The sequence below is a fragment of the Myodes glareolus genome, chromosome 15 (genome assembly GCF_982192425.1).
Source record: "Myodes glareolus chromosome 15, mMyoGla1.1, whole genome shotgun sequence".
Taxonomy (NCBI): domain Eukaryota; kingdom Metazoa; phylum Chordata; class Mammalia; order Rodentia; family Cricetidae; genus Myodes; species Myodes glareolus.
The window spans coordinates 72,944,701-72,958,040 of NC_142040.1; the positions used below are offsets into that span (position 1 = coordinate 72,944,701).

At 41.8% G+C, this 13,340-nt stretch overlaps 1 protein-coding gene across 1 annotated transcript; it reads left to right on the forward strand.

The window, feature by feature from the left end:
* The first annotated feature begins 85 nt into the window (after positions 1 to 85).
* On the forward strand, positions 86 to 13,340 carry LOC125415852 (uncharacterized). Its single transcript, XM_087897003.1, is given in 4 exon segments — positions 86 to 169; positions 7,562 to 7,688; positions 8,751 to 8,846; positions 11,474 to 13,340. Coding segments are annotated over 4 exon segments (1,725 nt in total). The 5' UTR covers positions 86 to 163; the 3' UTR covers positions 12,970 to 13,340.

Genomic DNA, 13,340 nt, shown 5'->3' on the forward strand with positions numbered 1-13,340 from the left:
CCATTTGTGCGTCACTCAGATTTCTGGGAAATGTAGTCCCTGTGTCTGTGACGTCACAAGAAGCCGTCCAGGAAATCCCATTCCTGCTTTGGTCTCCACATGTGCGTCTTCACCAAAGTTGGGAAGAGTCCGGTCTGTTGCACATTCGGGTTGCATCTCTGACATGGAGGTTGGTTCAGGGTTCAGCGCAGCCTGAGGCACTGTGCAGGACGCGGGGCCGTCTTGAAGGGAGCGGACCTGGGCTGGGTGGGAGGGCGGGAGAAGCTGCCTTGGAGGTGCTGTGCTCAACTGGCTGGGACGCCTGAGGTTGCAGGTCAGGACTGGGGTGAGGGCGACAGGGACTGTGCCTTGAGTGATGGTTTCCTTAGGACGCCCGTGCAGCCAGAGTCCGCCTTGGGCTTCTGCTTGGTAGCGCGAAGTAGTGCGAGGTCCAGGATTGCAAGCTAAGGATGGTCAGCTGACTGCCTGCTCCTGAGGTGGAGCTGGGAGTTTACTGAGCAGCTATGGTGGGGAAGCCTGCTTCACTAGCTGCCCCATTCTCGTATGGATGCTGTGAGATTTCTCAGTGTCTTTTATATATAGTTTTTCGAGACAGAATTTCTCTGTAACTTCGGAGCCTGTTCTGGAACTATCTCTTGTAGACCAGACTGGCTTTGAACTCACCGAGATTCACCTGCCTCTGCCTTCCTAGTGCTGGATTTAAAGAAGCGTGCCACCCCCGCCCATCTGAGATTTCTCAGTATCTTTAGAGCAGTCGTGGTTTCTGATCCTTCCTTTACTTTGTAACTGGCCTAAATGTATGGTCTTGAGGTTTATGAAAAGTTTTTATTCTCCTATAACCCTCTCTGCCTATGCAATAATCCAAATCAGACCAAATCAAACCAAATTAGACAAAGCCCAGGTTTAATGTATACCAATGCTCCCTGATGGATTTCCAGTTCCGCAAAGAGAGGAGATAGGGAAGAAACACTGGAAAACCATGTGTTTGTTCTCTAGGGTGCTGTTTAAATACTCTGTGGATGTGGTATTGAGCATCTCTGGGGAGGGGTCATCGTTTGCTGGCTTTCTCGGAGGTAGAGTCTGAACTGAGGCAACTCCCACAGGAGGGGGCTTGGGATGGAACTAACACCCAAGCATCCCAGACTCTTTGTTATAGGGATGCTGACTAAAGTCTGTCTTCTTCCTTTGGGCATTGGTTGATGTAGGGGAGGGGAGAGTCAGGAATTGGTGGGCTCACACTCAGCGGGAGGTGTGGATGGAGAGGCATCTGGTTCACTGCCATCCTGGAGACCTCAGGCATCTGTTCCTTAAGGAAGAAGAGAAAGCAGGTTGCTGGGAGAACAAATAGATTGTTATTATCAGCCTTATGACTGGGGCAGCCACGGAAAGGGTGATTAACTGCCAGAAGGAGTGGGATGGGGAAGCCCTGGGACAGGAGAGGCAGGGTGAGTGAGGGAGACAGTTTACCTTGTTTTCATTTGTTCTGACGGCTAAAGAACTAAGAAAGGAAAAATATCCGAGGTGTGCTGGTCTCTGGCGGTAAATTCTGGAAGGAAGCAGCAAGGTCTGCCAGGATCAGCTGCTATAGAAAGCTGTGACTAGGGGCGAGAGAACACACATATAGCCCACACACAGAGGGACCGACCCTCTACAGGAAGAAGGAACTGGAGAGGCTGACTCCAGGTGGCACATTGAGCTCTGGGTTCTCTTAAAGCCTTGAAAGGTCCCCCATCCCTAATGTAGGCCGACTAACTGTGAAAACGACAGGATGTCTGCTTGGCCCACAATGGTTGTGTCAACGTCTTGATGTGGCCTTGAGCTTGTTGAGCTGGTCCGGAAGCAGGGTCCCTAGGAGCAGGTGAAAAGCTCTCATGGCCTTGTGTTACAGCGCCAGGCTTTTGTGTCAGGTCAGCAGGTGAGGAGAACTCCCAGACCTGTGTATATTCCTGTGATTTTAGTAACCAGACCTGTGATAGAAAAAAAGCGTCAGTCTCCTCTGAGGCACATTCTTGTCATCTCTGCATTTGTGAGGGGGAGACAGGGCCCTCTGGTTCTCCCCTGCTTCATAGCGAATTCCAGGCCAGCCTATTCTACCTGAGTCTATGAGAGAGCTTTTCAACTTTAATGATGTGATAAATACTTTCTATGGTCTTTTTCGAGTTTCTTACAGTGAGCACTTTGACAAATCCATGCAGTCAACACTTTGTTGATTTGCAAACTATTTGCTACAGCTGGGATACCTTCCCCTGTCCTAACAGCAGAGGCTGCACTGTGAGCAGATGCTTCTTACAGTGAGCCAGAACAAAACCACTCCCTGCACTGTCCTTCCCGTGGGGCACTGCAGAGCCAACCAGTAAAGCAGACTGCTAATGGTGGGTCCTGCTCTTCCACAGGTCCAGTCCAGTTCCCCTGGTTGGCAGTCCTGTGTCTTTCCTCCCAGGCTTCTTTCTCCTTATTCTAATGTCAGTGTGTTGCTTTAAGGAGACTCAGAAACAATGTATGGACTATTAATATCTGCAAATACATCTAGACTGCTAACATACACAGCAAAACATGTGATAGTTATTTTGAAGCAAAGTTTCAGTCTATAATTCATGTTTCCAAAGCAGGTACTATATTTCTTCCATATTTTTCATGGTTTAATTCACTTTCTGAGTCATAAAATTGTAAAACTTGGTGCCTTGAAGCAAAAGCCAATGGTTTTTTTCTTGCCACAGTTATGTGTGTAGAGTCCTGGAACAAAGACCTAGGAGTTGCTACCTCATGATGTCTGTGGTGCATGTTTTAAGCACTTTGTCTTGTTATCCGTAGGTTGCTTACTTTGAATGGAGGGTCCCTAATTTTTAGATCCTGACCTGCAATCCCATCCTATCTTTGAGCATCATTTTGAGTTCCCACCAATCCCACCTAGTCTTCAGTTTTGTCTGTCTCTCTGAAAGCTGTCTCTGAGGGACACCAAGAGGAAATGCAAGAATTCTTATTGTACATACTCTGTCCATTTTGTTGCTCTAGGCTTGCTTCTAGGACCAGCTTCCACTACTCCTGAACTGTGAGTCAAGCCTCTTTTGTTTAGCTTTCTTTCTGACCATTATCCATAACAACTTGTAATCAACACTCTAAACAAAGGCAAGCATCCATAGTCCATTTTTGGGGGAATGTGGGCATAGTTTTCTTGGCTACTCCCTGCTGCTTCAGGGTGCTTGTAATCTTATGGGGACCTAAAGAAAATTTACATTTATGGTCATTTCTTGACTGGAATATTCTTGATCTTATCAGCCAGCAGTATTGAGGTTATTCAGGGTGTAGATCTCAGATTTCTAGGGCTCTTGTTCCTATTGGACATTTCTCAGGGGGTCTTCCTTGATCATACCTGATTTTTCTTAACCTGAAATGAATCCATAGCCTCTCATTTCCTGTGGAAACAAAAACAAAACCTCTTCTCCAAAGTAACATATCTTTTGACTTAAAATTTTGAAGTCAAAGCATTTTCAAAATATATATGTTGTATTAATCCAGCAGCATTTGTAATCAGATATCTTTTAGCAGCTGTTGCTCCTTTCTCAGCCACCAAACAATTCAAAGACAACACAATAACATACAGTATCCAGACTCTCTGTGTCTTTTTCATCTTTACATGACTGTATTTTAAATTCTATTTATTTTATTTTTATTTTTAATTTTTTTTGAGACTAGATTTTTTTCTGTGTATCTTTGGCTGTCCTGGCTCTCACTCTATAGACTAGGCTATCCTTGACCTCACAGAGATCTGCCTGCCTCTGTTTCCCTAATTTTGTGATTAAAGCTGTGTGCCACCATGCCTTGAACTTGCAGAAATGTGTCTGCCTCTGCCTCCCAGGTGTTGGGGTTAAAGGTGTGTGCCACCACATCCAACTACTCTCTTTCTTTTTTTTCATGATTTTCTCCTTTTTCTTTTCAATCCCAAACCTTATATATTTAAACAGACTCTAAACCATTTAGAGGGTTTTTTTTTAATCTGAATCTATCTTTACAGTTTATATTTCTCTTTTTCTGACCACATGAGTCTTTAATTTGCTAAGTGATATGACTAGGATTAAAGCCGTGCTTTTGATGGCTGAATTCAGCCCATGCCTTAGCTTTCCTTAGAGTGTCTTGCCTCATGGTGAAGGTAATAGCTAGAGCCATGTTTATTGCCACAACTCTATGGGTTTCAAGGTCCATGCCATCACCAAGAAGCATACTACTCATAAACACCATTTAAGTGTTCGGTGGTGGGTCTTCTTAAAACAGCTGCAAGATTCTTGCAGCTAAAGCTGAGTCAGGAATCCTCTCTTAATGAGTTGTGCTTACCTCTAGCTAACAGCCCATCCCAGAAAATGCTGCTACCATGAAGATGTGCTTAACTCTGTCCTTTGGTCTCTAGAATTACTTCCCGAACTCTCTCAGGTTTTAAGTGGATGTAGCTGTCCACGTTGGCGGCGAAAAATACAGGCAGAATATGCTAGTCATCAAGTTTGGGAAGAAATAATGAAGCAGTATCAGGACGCAAGACAAAACTATCTTGATCTGGTTAATAAAGTAAGAACTTTAAGAAGGTTCATTAAATTACTAGGAGAAACAATGACTTATAAGTACAAATTATAGCAGTAGTTTAGAAGGTGTTTGACATTGTAATTCAGATTATACTTTGACAGCTTATTATCTCAGCAGGCTTCTTGTGGAAAAATGAGTCTCGACCACACGAATGAAACTTTTGGTAATACCAGTTCAGCCTGGAGAAGGAAATAAAGCTTCCTTCAATGACATGTGTGCTTTGTCCAGCAGTGAGCACTCTTTCCCATAGCACTTCCCCCGTTTTTGTTTTGCTTTGTTTTGTTTTGCCAGTCTTAAATTGCCTGAAATATTTGCTGTTAATCTTATTGACTAAAATCCCTCCTCATGATACTCTGTTACAGGCACAGTGCCCTCCACCCACAGCGTCTCACAGGAGATTGGCCGCAGGACAGCAGACACTTGCCCATGTAGAATGGTGGTAGCTATGCTGGCCAATATGGGCAGTGATCCTTACAGTTACTTCTGCTTTGGGGAGTTGCTCAGCTTCTCTCAGAGGTTAAGGTTTCTATCTTCATCTCTCTGGGCTCTTGCCCTTCTCCATGCTGGTAATTTTTGCCTTTTCTTGGTCACCCCCTAGTTCACCTGCCTCACCTTTTCTAATACTGTGATCCTTTAATACAGTTCCTCATATTGTGATGACCCCAACCGTAAATTTATTTTCTTTGCTACATCATATCTGTGATTTTACCAAAGTTATTTGTTGTAAATACTTTTGTAGTTGAAGGTTTCTCCAAGGGGTCATGACCCTCATGTGAGGCACTAGTGACCTGGTTAATAAAAGCATGGGATGTATTTATTTTCACTTTTAAAGGTGGTAAGATTATATACAAGCTACAAAGAAGCTTTTCAAACAGTTCAGTTTGTTTTTTCATGAGAAATTACTGGGTGCTCTGTTCACCAAATTGCTTCCTTCTGCCTGTTTCTTCAAGATTTGGTGGCTCCCTCATTGCTGCTCAATTCTGCACTTTATTTAAAGACATTTTTCTATGCAGTCATTCTGCATTTTTGTAAAGATTTATTATTTATTCATTTCTTTACTTATTATGTATACAGTGTTCTGCCTGCATGTATGCCTGCAGGCCAAAAGAGGGCACTGAAATGCATTACAGATGGTTGTGAGCCACCACATGGTTACAGGGAATTGAACTCAGTTCTCTGGAAGAGCAGCCCGCACTCTTAATGTCTAAGCCATCTCCTCAGCCCCATGTAGTCATTCTTTACTGCAGATATATTGCAAATTTCCTGAAAGTCTTGTGATGATAGGCCACTGCCCCCTCCCAATGCTGAAAACACCATGCCTTTCAGACACAAGACTCAGGAAATTGGAGCTGGTCCTGGCCTGAAGGTCTCCTACCTAAGGGCGACTTTTCTTAGTGCTGGAAGGTGCTTTGTGAGCTCCAAGGCAGAGAAGCAATAGATAGTCCTGTTTAGCTGTTGTGCCCCTGAACCACACCCATAAGCAGCATGGCATGATATCCCTAAAGGTGCTCCAGTGTCTTCCACTTCTCGGCATCAGCAGCCGTTGTCTCTGATGACTTCTTAGTTCCTAAGTCATGGAGGAGAACGTACTGGAGCCACTAAAACAGCACAGGTGCTAACTGCATTCCAGATGCTTTTCCTTAGACCTACACTGAAGTGTAGCTGTCACTGCTGATAAAGACACTGCTCACTGCAGCACAGAGAGCGTTACGGAAAACTAAAACGTGCAAATCCAGAGAACTGTTGTCTTGTGATGCCCTGACCCAGTAGATACACCACACCACAATTCCTGTGCAGAAGGACCCTCTGAAGAGGGTCTATATTGATCATGAGAGCCAGGGGCTCAGGAAGTGTGATGTGAGATTGTGCCTTCTAGAAGGGAAGGGAAGCTGCACCCATGATACCCCAACAATACGACTGCCTGAACAAGCCCTGAACAATGGCAGTGGTACAAGATCCCCTGCAGGGGGCGATCTGGTGGCTAACAGAGAAGTATAGGCTCATAAGGACTGCTAATGGAGGGAGAATTAGTCTTCCCCAGGGCTGAGCCCACTCACTATTCATCCGGTAACAAGTGGTCAGTCCCCAAAACATACACACAGGCAACACTGAACAGAGTAGACCCTTTATATTTATATAGTAGGTGTGTACAGTGTAGATAGGTACAGTTCTGTGCTGTGTGTGTAACAATAATAATAGAGAAAAATGAACAAGTATCTGAGACAGATTGTTGGGGTACATGAGAGAAGTTGCAATGAGGTGATACATGGTAAAATGACATATTTCAATTCAGAAATGCATATATGTGTAGTATGTAGTAGCACATGGCACTTCATGCATGTTCTGTGGATGCATTCATTTTACACGTCTTTCTCAAATGGATCATGTCCTGCTGGGCTTATGGACTCCTTTACCTTGTCTTCACTACCAATGGGCAGTGTGAGATCATGTGACCACTTCAGACATGTCTGAGGATGTTACTACCTGTGTAAGAACATTTCTACCTCTCTTTCATCCTGGGACAAATCTGTGATGCCTGTGTGAGGGTTTCTATAGCCGTACTAAATCCCATGATGAGAGTCAACTTGGAGAAGAAAGGGATTATTTTAGACTCCAACTCCAGATAATAGTCCATCACTGAGAGAATTCAAGGCAGGAACCCTAGGCGTGAGGTAGAGAACAAGACACAGAAGAACACTGCTTTCTGACTCCCCGAGACTGCTTTCCTGGACCATGTAGAACTGCATGCCCAGTGTAGGCACCACCCATAACGGGCTGTGCTGTCTCATAGGAATCACTAGTTAAGAAAATGCCCTAGACTTGGCTACAGGACAGTCTTGGTAGAAATTTTTTTCAATTATTTCTCTCTCTTTTCAAATAGGCCCTAGACAGTTTCAAGTTCTATCCAGCCTAATGCCTCTTGTCATTTAAATTATTTATGGTTTTAATTAAATTAATGTGTGGTATCGTTTGTTGATCTTTATTTCAGGAAATGCTCTCCTTCTGGGATGTGGCCATTGAGTTCTCTCCAGAAGAGAGAGAATGTCTGGATCCTGCTCACTGGAATCTGTACAGGGATGTGATGTTGGAGAATTACAGCAACCTTGAATTCCTGGGTGAGCATCTCATCTATAGTGACTTCTTATTTCCCCCTCAATATATAGCTTCCTCACTTTGCGTGGGAACATTTCAACAGTTTCGTATCTTTTGTTTTCCAAAAAATAAGAACACTATATTAAAAATCATTTCTGGACTGGAGCGACGGCTCAGTTGTTAAGAGCACGGACTGCTCTTCTAGAGGACCTCTAAGTCATAGGAAACTGCTCTTTTGTTCCCGGCTGCCCAGACACAAATAATCAGACAGAAACTATATTAATTACAACACTGTTTGGCCTGTTAGCCCAGGCAGGAAATCCCACATCACCGGCACTCCTATGGCAGCTCACAATCGTTTGTAAACCCAAGGTCTGACAACCTCATGTGATGTGATGTTTTAATTGTGTTGTGTCCTGACAAATACAGCTTATCAGAGGGTAGAACTAGCCACTAGTTGACCATAGAGATAGGAAGACTGTAGAGAGGGGAACAGGACGTGGAAAGGTGGGGCTGAGGCAGGATCTCTGCCCTTTGGACGGTGGAATGGAAGAGGTAAGACGTCACTGGTGCCTCCCTCAGTTTTCATTTCCTTAGCCGATGTCTCACTCCTGATTTTTTTATTGATAAAAATTAGTTAGATTATCAAATCAACCTCACACAGTCATACATCCGTAGAAAACACTAATGCATATGAAAAATTAAAATAAATAATGAAAACAGGAAGATTCCTTACACTGTTTCCTTCTTTCTGAGTTTAACCTTTCCAAGATGGATATGTGTTTTCCTCACTCTCGTTGGACGTTTAAAAATTCAGTGGCATGAGAGGTGGAGCTTACTTTTTAAATGAACTGTTTTACAATTCTAAGTTGTTTTGGTTTTTTTTCCTAAAATGAAACTCGGACTCTGGATGTCGTAGACTCCTTCATGTGTTGTAGTGATCCTGTCTGAAAACACTTAAGGAACCAATTGTCTGCAATCATTTGTCACCTCATCTCTGTCCTTAGAAGCCAGGCACAGACAGGGACATGTGAATTCCCAGTAAAAGAACCTATTAACAGCTTCTTCTCTTTATCTACAAACAGGTCTTGGTGTCCCTAAGCCACACCTGGTGACATTTCTGGAGCAAAGACCAGAGCCTTCAGATGGGAAAAGACCAGCAGCAGCCAGCATGCACCCAGGTGTGTAGGAATGCGGGGTTCAGGGGCAGAGCTGAGACCCTGAGATCCAGCAGAAAGTCAGGTTTTCCCATTTCCCTTGACACATGATACCATGGGAATCATTCTTTAGGTCTCTCCTTGTCTCTCTTGTCTCAGTTTTACGAGGGTTTGAGTCTCTTAAGCTTTGGATTTCCCCAATTACAAGCTGTGCTTCTACTTACTGTGACCTCCAAGGTTTTTCCTTTTGTTGATTCTCCATTGTTTAAGACTCAGGGAAATAGAACTGAGAACTGTAAAGACTGAGAGTCATTTATTTACAGAAGTTGAGAGCAAACTCAAACAAGAAACATCTCTACAGAAAAGTAACCATAATGGGTTGATAAAGGCAAACCCACAATTCCATCACAGAGAGCCAGGCAGAGACAGAAGGCTCAACAGTGTCAGTTCTGTTGGTCAGAACAATTGGGGGGTTGGAAGCATTGGATAAAACTTAGACAAACCGGATGCTCTTTGGGCTGTGCATTCCCTGCTGATCTTAGGGAAGAGTCAAGCATTAGCATATCGTATAAAGGGGATGTGTTGGGCCTCTAGGTATGCTAATTTAACAGAAGTGGTTTGAGTTTTTTCAATACTTTTACCCCCAATTGCTTCAACAGGTCATGACCATTAGACATAGAAAGATTATGTCAGGAGATGCTTATTTGTACTGCAACCCACATGAGAGACAGAAGACTAGCAACATGCATTTGGCTCTGCTTTTGTGTAGTGAGAAGTTTTTTTGTACTTTCTCATGCCTTATGTAATCCTGTGTGCCCCAGATTGGAATGCCATTTATAGGCGGAGGTTTCTGTCCCAACACCCCCAAAATACCCGAAATGGAGATACTTATTAATTGTAAATGCTCAGCCAATAGCTTAGGCTCATTTTTTGGTAGCTCTTGCTTTTTTAAATGAACTCATATTTGTTATCTACCCTCTGTCACATGGCAGTACCTTCTAATACAGTATGTTTTCCTTTTTTTTCTGCATTTTTCTTGGGACTCCTCTCACTCTGCCATTCTTCTTCCTAACATTCTCTCTTCTCAGAAAATTCTCTAACCAGTATAAGGTATAAGGGTCCCCTCGGTATGCTCAACTATCAGATTAGGAGGCATCGAATACAGAGAAATTGCAATGAGTGTCTCCATTGCCTGACACATTTAGAATGTGGTTCAGAATCTGAGCTCCTCCTCAGCATGAAAGAATTCATCCCTTTCCCATGGGACATGAGGAGTGATTCATCTTCCCAACATGTAAAGAATGGGATTTCCTGGTCTGGTTTACAGACTGGAAGGAGAAAGCAGCAGCAAACACTGAACTCCTATTCCCTGTGCATCCTTATCCTCTGTTGAAACTGGAAAGCCAATAATCCATTAAGTCTGTGTCCATCTGAGTGAAGGGTGTGTCCTGCCATGCAAGTGTAGTCTAGATTTGACTCTTTTTACTCAAGCATTGAAAAATTCAGTTTCAGTAAACAAACTTCTATGTTTTTGTTTTGTTTTGATGTTCTTGTTGTTGTTTTTCAAGACAGAGTATGTCTGTAGCCCTGGCAGTCCTGAGCTGGCTTTGTAGACCATGCTGGCACTGAACTCAATAGGTCTTTCTGCCTTAGCTTCTGAGTGCTGGATTTAAAGTGTGTATCACCACTCCAGGCCCAATAACCCCTTCTTTAACTACATCTGATTTTAATATTATTCCATATTAAAGGAAAAAATTGAATTTAAGTTTGTTTCAGTTTCTTACTTTAGGATTTCCTCTGATGACAGATACAGAGGGCTGGATAATGGAAGGTAGAAATGTTTTTCTCCCTCTAATATTGTGTTTGAGGCCAGCCTGGTCTAGATAGTGAGTTACAGGAGAACAAGGTCTTTATTGAAAAACCTTGTGTTCTAAAACCAAAACAAACAAAAAAGGAAAGACGTAATTTTGTCATATCTTTATTGACAAATATATTGTCTCAGCAAAATTTACATTATGCACAGATGATTCTGAAGTTTCTTGTTGTTGTTTTGTTTTCTTTGGTTTTACGATGACTCCATATGTTTCAGGTGTATATTCTGGTCTTTCAAATAAAATGTAAAATAATGTCCTGAATTTGAACTATAAATTTCATCTTTATGTAGACTGTGTACGTGTGCAGCTTATCTTTTTTACTCCCAAAGTAAAATTATACATGAAGGATAAAACGTTTGTATTAGACTATATCTCAAATGCACAAAGTCAAAATTAACTTTCTTTTTCCCGGACTCAGCTACCTTATAGTTTCATGGGTGTTCTGCAATATACAATCTCTGTTCTTTTAATGGCTTAATTTCTTTTAGTAAAATGCCCTTGCAACTTACTAAGCTATTTAACTTTGAATTATATGCCATTTATGTCTATGTTCTATTTGGATGTTCCATTATTCTACAAAAAGTATAGATCATTTCTACCTACAATATTTTATCATTTATACTTAGTGCCTCTAAGTTTTGAAATGACTCTAGTTTTTCCCTGCTTCGATATGTATTAATAAATGTATTCTTTTTAAATGATAGGCATTGTAAATATGAAGAATATTTCCTAACATATTTTCTAACTTTTGTTCATATTTCAACGTTTGCTCCACAGAAACAACACCCAAAGATTATAGCATTTTCTCCAAGGCCATTGATTATAACTCACTATATATTCAGTGCCGGAGAATTCATACAAGGATTAAAACCTACAAATGTGAAGAATGTGGTAAGGGCCTTAGTTCTTATAAAGCACTTTCCATACACCAGAGGCTTCATACTGGACAAAAACCCTACGTTTGTGAAGAATGTCACAAGGCCTTCAATACTCGTGGAGCACTTTTTATACACCAGAAAGATCATACTGATGAAAAAACCTACAAGTGTGAAGAATGTGGTAGATCATTTTACTATCCTTCAATGCTGAAGCAACATCAAAGGATTCATTGTCAAGAGAAACCCTACAAGTGCGAAGAATGCGGCAGATGTTTTTTCTCGTTTTCATACCTTAGGCAACATCAAAGAAAACATTCTGGAGAGAAACCATACAAGTGTGAGAAGTGTGGCAAGTGTTTTTGCTTCACCACGTCTCTTCGGCGACATCAAGCTGTACATTCTGAAGACAATCCCCATATGTGTCCTGAGTGTGGCAAAACTTTTTCCTCTTTTACATACCTTCAGGAACATCAGTTAATTCATACTGGACAGAAATCTTACAAGTGTAAAGAGTGTGGCAAATGTTTTTACTTGCCTTCATCCCTTCGGCGCCATCAAACAATACATTCTGAAGACAGTCCCTACAATTGTGAAGATTGTGGCAGAAGGTTTAACTCTTTTTTATTTCTTAGACGACATCAAACAATCCATTCAGCACACAGTCCTTATACATGTGTACACTGTGGCAAATGGTTTTCCTATTCTAGCCATCTTCAGGATCATCAAACAGTTCATACTGGAGAGAAAACCTACAAGTGTGACGAATGTCACAAAGCCTTTCATTATCAGTCGTCCCTTAAGACACACAAGAGAGTTCATATGGAAGAGAAACCCTACAAGTGTGAAGAGTGTGACAAAGCCTTTCATTGTCACTCATCCCTTAGGAGACACAGGAAAGTTCATAATGAAAAGAAACTCTACAAGTGTGAAGAGTGTGACAGATGTTTTTACTCACCTGTATTCCTTAGACGCCATCAAACAATCCATTCTGAAGACTGTCATTATACCTGTGTACACTGCAGCAAAAGGTTTTCAAATTCTGGGGGTCTTCAGCGTCACCAAAGAATTCATACTGGAGAGAAACCCTACAAGTGTGAAGAATGTCACAAAACCTTTCATTGTAATTCATCCCTTAGCACACACAAGAGAGTTCACACTGGAGAGAAACCCTACAAATGTGAAGAATGTGACACATGCTTTTCTTCATCTTCATCCTTCCTACGACATAAAAGAAATACTCATTCTCAAGAGGATCCCTGAAATTGTGGGGAATGTAGCAAAGACCTTATTAATCTCAATATCCTTATTCAACACATGATAGAGTTAATGCAGGGGAGAAGTCCAGCAAATGTCTTAATAAGTTTACTTCTTCAAACCTGTAAACACATCAAATGATTCATTCTGACTGCAAACTTCATGAGTGTGTGAAGTGTTTGTTTGGAAAGTCTTTGTCAACAAATCAGGTATTACCCAACTGAAATAAATACATATGGATAATATTAAGTTAATCATTTCGGAATGTCATCAGCAAAGAATAGAGACTTCTCTTTGCTGTAACTCAGAACAGTTTGTTCAAGCAATGTGTTTGAAACTTTTCTTTATTAATAATCTCTATCTTCTGTAACTATAAATGCTTTGTCCATTGGTTGCCCAGAATCTGAGGTCTGAATATTTACTATTGTTTTTCCCAGTGGAATCATCTAAGCTCCTGCAGTATCTCCCCCTGGTGTGAAATAAAAATATCGCTGAGCTAGCAGTTTTTCACC